This window comes from Anas acuta, chromosome 6 (assembly GCF_963932015.1).
Source record: "Anas acuta chromosome 6, bAnaAcu1.1, whole genome shotgun sequence".
Taxonomy (NCBI): domain Eukaryota; kingdom Metazoa; phylum Chordata; class Aves; order Anseriformes; family Anatidae; genus Anas; species Anas acuta.
The window spans coordinates 26,572,163-26,581,178 of record NC_088984.1 but is presented as its reverse complement, the minus strand read 5'-3'; the positions used below and the strand labels follow the sequence as shown (position 1 = coordinate 26,581,178).

At 47.4% G+C, this 9,016-nt stretch overlaps 1 protein-coding gene across 6 annotated transcripts in view; it reads right to left on the bottom strand.

The window, feature by feature from the left end:
* Positions 1-1,039: 1,039 nt before the first annotated feature.
* The window catches only part of PARD3B (par-3 family cell polarity regulator beta), a 399,577-nt gene continuing 391,600 nt past the window's right edge, over positions 1,040-9,016 (bottom strand). For 5 of the 6 annotated variants that reach the window (XM_068685930.1, XM_068685929.1, XM_068685927.1 and 2 more), the window contains one exon: positions 1,040-5,819. In XM_068685930.1, the coding sequence (XP_068542031.1) occupies positions 5,465-5,819 (355 nt within the window). In that variant the 3' untranslated portion in view covers positions 1,040-5,464. The remainder of the gene's footprint in view (positions 5,820-9,016) is intronic. The other variant, XM_068685931.1, reaches the window with a different exon arrangement.

Below are 9,016 nucleotides of genomic sequence, written 5' to 3'. Positions count from 1 at the left end.
AACTCAGGCATCGGTGTTTTATCTGTCCAGTTCTTAGCGATGAGTGCAAATCACGACTCCATAACTTTTAAAATTGGTGTCTACATGAATTATAATTTAATATGGGCTAAAATGGACCCAGAGTTGCCCATGAACAGTGTCTTTGCCATAAATGCCAAGATCTGCATTCAAAATGTTTTGGAATGCAGCACACCTTCATTTTAACTTAGCCATATCTTGTGTTGTAAACCTTCTGTACTTTTCTATCCCTCCACTTTGTTCTTTATTCTTTCGTTTTCTTCACAGCAAAATTTGCATCTCATAAATGCTACATTCTTTTCTTTCCTCCCCATTCTAGTGACGTTTCACTTAAATATGTACTAATTTGAATATTACATCATCTAACATAAACATAACACCCTTGCCTGAATCTCAGTATGCTCTACAACCCATAGATCTGATCCTACCAAGATTTATGCTTGTGCATAATCTGGAGCATGAGAAGTAGTGCCATCAGCTTCAGCAAAATGACCCACGTACCTCAAGTTAAGTACCTGTGTAAAACTTTCAAGGAGTCCTAAATCTCTGGGAAGATAGTGCTGCAGCCATCTCGCTGAAATACAGCCACAGCTAGCTGGACCTGGTACAGGCTACACGGCCGCAGAACAGCTCACTCCTCACTGACAGCAAGGGCTGGGTGTTGCGATGAAGCTGCCTGGGGAACTCTAGCAATGAACATGCAGTTGCCTAAGCTGAATTCGTTGAGTTGGCAAGGGACTTCTCTCTCTTTCTCTCTCTCTCCACCTCTCAGGGCTATGAAATCAGGACTCCGTCTCTCTACAACTGAAGACAATGCAGATTTAATGATGAATCAAGTGAAGCTTGGTGATTGTATTTTTTTTTCTACAGTCAGCACGTGGCTGCTGTGGTTTGTTCTGTTGGTGTCACCTTACCAATTCTGATCCGGCCTGATCGCACACGGTCTTCTAACATCAAATCACATCAGAGGTGAGGATGACTTTGCAGATACAAAGAAGAGAAAGACTCAATATGCAAATACATAATCATACATAGTCTTAAAGCCTTTATTTTATTGCAAAATAAAACAGGTAAAATTTGTATAGCCATATGTAACAAAAGATCAAAATCTTTGATGTGGTACTAGAAAAAAACTCTCAAATTGTGTGTTGAATTTCTCCCGCAAAACAATCACACATGATTCTGAAATCACTTTTGCTTAACCATACGGGTATTGTCAGGACCATAAACACCTTCCTCTCCGCCAAAATAACACAGAAGTGTCTAAAAAAGTGTGTTTTTAAATTCAGACAGTAAAGAGTGCTTCTAACTTTGCACTTAAGGCTTAGAGACTCTGCAGAACAACAGTAGCAGAGAGCACAGGTGTAGGGCCTTTTGAAAGTGCAAAGCAGCCCCTGCTCAGAGCAGAGCATCAGGATGTAGTCCTGGCAGAGCACGTGGTGGGATTCACTCACAGCACTAACCTGATAAACAAACCTGTGGTGGCTGGGAGGAGGAGGTAGCACAATTCATCTGTAAAAAGATTAGGCAGCATGTGAAGCTATTTCTAGTTCAGGAAGCTGGAGTGAATCGGAATGCAGAGCTGCACACAATTCTTCAAGGCAGGAGCTTTTTTTTTTTTTTTTTTTTTTTTTTTTTAATTAAAATGCTTAGTTCCTCTTTTTCCCCACAAAGGACAATTGCTACTTCTTTATGCAGTCAGGGGGTGCCTAGAGACTCCTGCCTTATATTATATCACAGTGGTAATGTCTGCTCCCAGGCCGAGACCACGGGTCACTAGTGGGTGGTCACTCAGAAAATCCACAGGCTCTCCCCGTATATCTTCATCTTTCAACTGCTGGGCCCGGCTGGCCACGTGCCAGGGCCAGAGCTGCCGGTTGCATGCACCAGCTCAGGAAATCAAAGCTTCCAGCTTCAGGCAGGAGCGTGCCTCTCCCCCTCGCCCTGACTCCCCTTCACACGCACACTTATGGCACGCCGCTCCTGCCGCAAGCCCCAGCCCTCCCTTCACACCCCCTACGTCAGGAGCTGTGCTGCTGGACTGGCACATTTTGGATGAGGGAGTGCGAGGCAATTACGTGTCAAGAGCATTTCAGACTCATAATTTTCCCAAACATATGGACATATGGGGAAAAGAACAACTTGTTACTTAACGGCTCTTTTGGATTTTTGCAAGTGTGTATTTTCAACCGTCAGTTGTAGCACCTCGTGAATTCTGCACGGTACATATTTTTCCACAATATGGTGCTAAAATCATACATTTTACACTGCAGAGAAGCTGACTATATATACTGTAGTTACACATCATACTTTTGAAAATACCATACCTCTATCGGATATTAAACCGGCAAATGGCAATTCTCTCTCAGAACAATGGCACGAGAGATCGAAGAGATGCTCTGCGATACTTTTTGGTCTTGTTCCCCCAGCTAGGACAGCCTGCTCTTCCTCCTTAGCTCCTCGCCTGTAGGATGCATCCATATATTATGCTTGTAGCTATTTTATGTTTTTTTTGGAAGGAAGAAGCTCTGTACTGATCTAACAGCCGAAGCATCGCTTAATAACCTGTTGGGTAAGATTAACAGCTCCGAAGTTGTTGGTTTGATCTGACCGCCTCAACCGAGCGGAGCTGAGGCAGTCAAGGGGAGCTGTTAAGGGAAGATTCAGGTTACGGGGAGACAATTGTGCAGGTCCTTCAAAGGCTATAAATAACCCAGGAGCTGTTTCCATCCAGATTTTATTTGGCCCTGGCTCTTGAAATACCGTAAATAAGTTCTGCTCACTGTGCTGCGATGCCATCTGAAGGGTTAGTTGAGAGTGATTTATAAAGGCAGTAGCTTATATTCAGAGCTGTTCTTAATTGTGGCCTGGCTTGATAAAGCCACTGTCGCAAACATATTAGTTTCTTTACAGCTGGATCAAATGTATCAGGGGTTATATTTCAAGCAGGGAAAGGAAAGTATTTTAATTTGTTTTCGCTTCACTTTCAGCAGGGCTTCATAACACCAGCATCTACCCTGTGGCTGCCAAGTCCTGGCTGAGTATCCTACAGCATCTAAAACTCTTGTAGAGGAGTACAAGGCTGCGTACAGCACGTATGCGACAAGGCAGAGTTTCCTTGGGGAATGTGCCTTATTTATGGAGGGTACCGAGAGACACCCAGCTTTACATCCAACCTCTCCCTCCAGAGGTTTTCCCTCCTACATTTCTAGGGAAGAGGGCAGAAAGAAATGGAGTAAGAACCAAACATACTTGCTTCATGATCGGTTGCATTCCTCTCCCTCCCACCGATGCTTCCTCCTGACTGGATCTCGAGTTCGCCTGCCCCTGCCCCGGGGAGCCCAGCCCTGCCTCTGAGTCACGGAGACACCCCCTCCCCACCACCCCAAGGCTGCTTCTCCCCCTGCTTCCAGCCTGCCTGGTGGGGAGAGGTCGGTGTGAATGCAACTGCAGGAGCCCACGGGCCAGCAGGGCAGATGCAGATGCTCCCAAACTCTTCCTGGCGCTGGCAGCACACAGGCAACGGGCTGGCAGGGATAAATGCTCACCCTCTCATGGCCACGAGCTGCGGCTGTGGCTCCTGGAAGGCAGCAGCACACAAACCCGCCCCCCCGTGCGCCTTACGGATCTCTTACTCTAACGAGGCCTTTTCCCAGGGATTTCTAGTAAAGGGGCACACTCCTGGCAGGATAGATCTTCCTGTGACATTTAACACCTAGAAGTGACCTATGTGATTTAATCTGCTGCATACCAAAGGTGTCAAAAAGACATCAAAGAAATCCTTGCACTTAATCCTTGGCTTAGGTCACAGTCTCTCCCTGACGAGGAGAAGAGCCCAAACTATTTAATAACACTCCCAAAAGACAGAAGTTGAGGAATTAAGGGCACTTGGCAACTTCATATTGCTAGGTGGCAAGACTGCATGGTTTCCCTGCAACAACATCCTTGAGATAAACCTCTGAGGGCCCCCAGCCCTGCTGGGCCAGGTAGCTATGTCTCTGTGGCTGCCGTCATGTATTTCTGGCCTCCTGGCAGGCTGGGTGCACAGCGAGCTCAGGCTGCACGGGGCAAAGAGCCGGGCAGGAGCCCAGCATCTCGTGCCCCCAGCTCCCCACCCACCCACCTCCAACCTCCTCTCTTCCCATGTACTCTTGCAAATAACTCACCGCTTACAGCTATTCCCTCCTCTTCGTCCAGGGCCCCAAGGTTTCAAAGCTCTCCCTGTTGCTTTCCTCGCTTTTTTCCTCACCTCTCGCTGTGAAAAGCCTCTCTCCCTGCTGGCCCCTGACTGCAGGAACTGGAGTCGTTTGGCACGTGGCACCGCCTGAGGCTGAGCTTCTCTGTGGAGGCTGCGGGCAGCCCCGCTCTGACAGGTGCCTTCCTGTGGCAGCAGGCTGGCGAGGGCAGGGCGTAGGCACTCGATCGACTCGCACGCCACTGGCAGGCACTTGGCTGTCTTCCTGGCCAGCGGGATGGGAACTGAGCTGTCCTGCCTGAGCCAAAGCAGCACCTGATATGTTAACTTAACGGGAGTTAGGGACTCCACGCCCACGGTCACCTCCGCAGCCACTTCTTACAGGCTAGCTCCACTGAAAACCCAAGAGTGACACTTGCTGAGAACAACTGAGGATCTGCTCTCTGGGGTTTATATGTAAAGAGTGCACGTTGTGTAACTAAGAAGTGTTCACAGACGCACATGCACCCAGACACACACCTCTCAGATGGCCGACTGCCTTGTCCTCTGCAAGCCTGCTCAAGCATGGTGCATAAAACTTGTTGCCTTACTCCAAGTGCAGCAGGTGCAACAAGAGGAGAATCTTGCTATGCAAACTGCAAAAAAAAATGAAGGCTACAAGATAAACTGCTGCCACCATCAAATAGAAAGAGGAAGACAAAGGCCAGATTACAAATCTGGGAATGCAGCATCCTTAAGACGCAGAGCTGCTGATCTGAACAAGCCTGGAACGTGGCGGCTAACCCCACGAGGTCCCTGGTCAGCTGATGGATTACACAAGATCCCCAGCTCCGCAAGAAGACCGCACTGCAAGCTGTGTTCTCACTTAAAGGCTCTGCAACAGTGCTCTGAAGTAAACTCTGGTGACACCGCTGCCCTTACGCAGACAGCTGTGTGCTGCATAGGTGCAGCCAGGTTCGGTAAATAGCCCTGAGGTGTAATGAGTGTTGCGCTTCATTTCCAGCAGCCACTTTCTATTTTAAAAAAGGAATTAAAAAATACTCAACTGTCTGGTACCTCATGTACTCAAAACACATCGTACCTCCCGCGGCTTTAGTTCGCCTGTTAGAAAGCACCTCTGCTGAGCCCAGCTCAGTGCAAACGACTCCAGGTCTAATGCCACTCTTACAGGCAGCCACGCGTGGAACAACTCTAAAAGGCCGAGGTCCAACAGAAGTCCTCCCGGGCTGTGCTGGCAAGTCCAGTGCGTGGCTATACAGCTGCTGTCATGGGGTTCTTCTGCCTGGGATCCTGTTGCCTGTACTGGTACTGGTCTGGACTGGTCCCACGGTGTCGGACAATTTCGTTATAAGCTGGTGCACGGTGGGGCTGAGGAGGGGAAGGTGGCACGTCCTGCCGGAGCGGACCTTTGTGCTGGTTTGCAACGGGCTGGGCTGGGTAGTACTGGGGGTACCTCAATTCTGCCACTCTAGTGTCTGGTGCGCGGATGTAGTTCCCCTTCGATGGGTGGACAGCGGGCTGTCCTCCTTGGTAGTAGGGAAGATCTCTCTCTTTGTATATTACTCGTGGTCCTGTTAAATATTCCAGTGGTTCTGCAGGTCCACGCCTGAGGAGGAAAAACACAATAAAGCACATAAAAAGGCAGTCTGCAAGCCTAGAGACACATTATTGTGCTCACAGTCTATGTGTACTTTGGGAAAGGAAATGCCACCTCAACCATGACTTGTCCAGATGAGTCAAAAGAACTTCTGAAGGATAACAACCCTCCCACCTGCAAGCTACAGAAGTCTGCAACACCCAGGACGCTGGAAGAAGGGTCCAGCACACATCACGGCCCTTTTACAATGGGGGAGCACTGGAGCCCTTCAGCTCCCAAACTCAGCCTCCTGTGATCCATTTGCCATAATGGAAACAAAGCTCCTTTAAACAATGCATGTTTGACTGAATCTTATCTGGCCTGAGGATAAACAGATGAGTTGGGTCTGCAAGTCTGCAAATCCCATAAGCTTTACATGCACAAATATTCACGCTTTCCAAGCCATTTCCCACTATTTTTTCTCCTAACATGTCAGACCGTAAAGCTTTCCAAACACTACAGTTGGAAAAACTGGAACTCCTGGAAGAAACACAAGGGATGTCAGGCTACTATACCTGTGTGCAATGGGCAAGCTGCCAATGGGGTTTCAAAAAAAAAAAACTCCTGTGATCTGGAAGGCTCGATGTTACAACAGCTCTGTAACCTGTCTGTAACTTATCTGCATCAGTATGGATCTGACAAGCTCTAGTTCACGTGAAAAGCAACATGTGAACATGTCATCCCTGAGGATGTGCCACCGAGCCCTCTCTGTAGCTTTCTGCATCTTAATTCCATGATTTGCACTAATGAAGGACTGGTATTTTTCCTAGTACAGCTTAACTTGTGATACTTTCGAAATGGCAAAAATAATTGTTCTCACAGACATGTCGCCAGAATACCCACAAAAGTTCAACTCAATTAGGAGTTTTTGCCAGTCTGATTGCAAATGCCTTTGCACTTAGGCAAAACCTCCCATTGACTGCACAGGAAGCTCCTCTCCAAGTGTGAGCTGAAGGAAGAAGGCAGGGCTTTGACCCAAAACAGGGGCCGAAAATATAAATCAATTACACCTGCTCTGTGGGTTTGGGACTAAACTCATCAAATGTTTAAATAGCCTTTCCATAGATTTATTAAAAAAAGTCATCGTTCTGGTACAGCAGATCAGGTGTGCACAATTCATCAATGCCTCTCTTTTGTTCACACAGAGATTTTACAAGCTCACCTCCCCTTTCTTAATCTGGGCTCCCAGACTCCATTGAAATTGTTTTGCATGAAGTAAAACAAAACATGTGGTTTTCTGCTGCACTCGTTTAAGCCCATGGGGTAAATCATGGACATAGGCAATGAACAAACATTATCTGCCTTGAAATGAACCTACAATTCTCCCCCTGGAATAACTTAGTGCAAATGTTTCCTGTTTAAAATGGAAAGAGCAAAAGGAAGAATTCCAGGCCCTGGACTTTTAGGACCCCATGCTCCCCAGAGACTTTTTGCTTTAAAAACAGAACATTATAAAAGACAGGCACTCTTGGCTTTTTTTCCCCCCTCTCTCTCCTTGTGAGACAGTCCAGACAAAGTGCTGAAGGGCCTGAAGCCACCCTCTGAGATACTGAAAGGACTCCTAACCGCATGTGTTGAGACAACTGCTATCTCTGCTCACACACCTACGCCTTGCAACGAAGCCTTATTTCCACAGCAGGCCGAAGAGTTGCTCCATGTATTTCTCTATCAAGACTTTTTCACTAGTTAGTCCCATCACACACAGCTTTTAATGCTTCTGTGCACAAAAACGCACATCCAATCTAAAAGGGCTTCTGCAATGTTAAGAACTGCTTTGTGTCAAGCAGCAAAGCAATGAGAACAAATGTCAAACCTACAACCATCACCTTTTAATTAGGGGTAACACTCGAGATCCTGGTTATGAGATTTTAAAGATGTTCTCATGAGCAGCTGTAATCAACCAAATTCTTGTGGATCACATTAAAATGGGACTGAGCTTGGACATAAATCCAGAATTCACCAAGAAGCCAGGCAGCTTTTGGACAGAGATCTAACTACAAAATTGAATGACCCTAGAATAACAAAATCAAGATTAATTGGTACCAAAATGACTGCAGAGAACAGGACCGAGCCACCAGCATCATCTCCCGAGCCTTCAGCACAGCTCATCCCTCAGCTCACACGATGGGTCTGGATGCAGCAGGAAGAGGGGGATGCGCTTTGCTATCCAGCCAGCCTGCTTGGCTCCCGGCAGGGCTGCTTCCAGGAAAGCTCAGGCAGTCCAGTTCTGGGTGGAAGTGTGTGCAGAGGCAGCACATTCAGGCAGCTCTCACCTAGAATTGTGCAGCAAAGATGTGCCAGAGACCTCAGGCATGCACCCAAGCATCTTGAGCTTGTGCCACACAGTCCTCATTGCTGTTACCTAAGCAAGAAAACTGAAATCCACCATCGGTTCACTTACAGTTATACCACCTCTTGCTGTGTAGGCAGACTGCAGAGGAACATGAACGAGGGGCAAAATCTTTCTTAAAAACTACATAAATATGCAAGCTGCTCTCTTTCAAACCAGTTTATCTGGGAAATACCCAGAGCTGCTATCGTTCTTGAGTGTCTTCCTCAGAGCTGGGGAGTAGCAGCTGGAGGAGAGGTTGTGCAGAGAGACAAGGCTTGAACCCACTTCACATGGATCCTTTAGGAAATCCCCAGGAGGATGGGAAGGTGTGCCAATTTTTTTGGCAGCCTCGGCATTAATATAATCAGGAATCTAATAAATGAGTATTGGAACTCTCTCATGAGCAAAAGCTGGGTAAACCCTGGTAACTCGGCCCAAAAGGCAGCCTCTAGTCATCATGACCAGGGGAAATTTCATGAAGAATATCCCCGTGGCTGTACCACCCTCTGCAGCTCACTTCCCCTGATGATCCAGTGGGTGTTTTGCATGCAAATCCACAAAGAATGACACTTTGCTTCCCTTTTATGACCAACACTGCATGCTGAAGCTGATTTATTTCCTCAGGATTAATTCCTCCTCACCTACTAGCCCTGCCCGGTGAAGCCTGCTCTCAGGGAGCTGCTCACAGTGCAAACGACCAGCCTGGGGAGTCTCTGACATGAAGCTCCATTTGGCACGTCTTTGAATACAGGAGAAAACAGCCCTTTTCTCCCCAAGTGCTTCAAGTTAGTCCTCAGAAAGTCAAACTTGCTGAGGTAGAAAAATGATCTCTAGA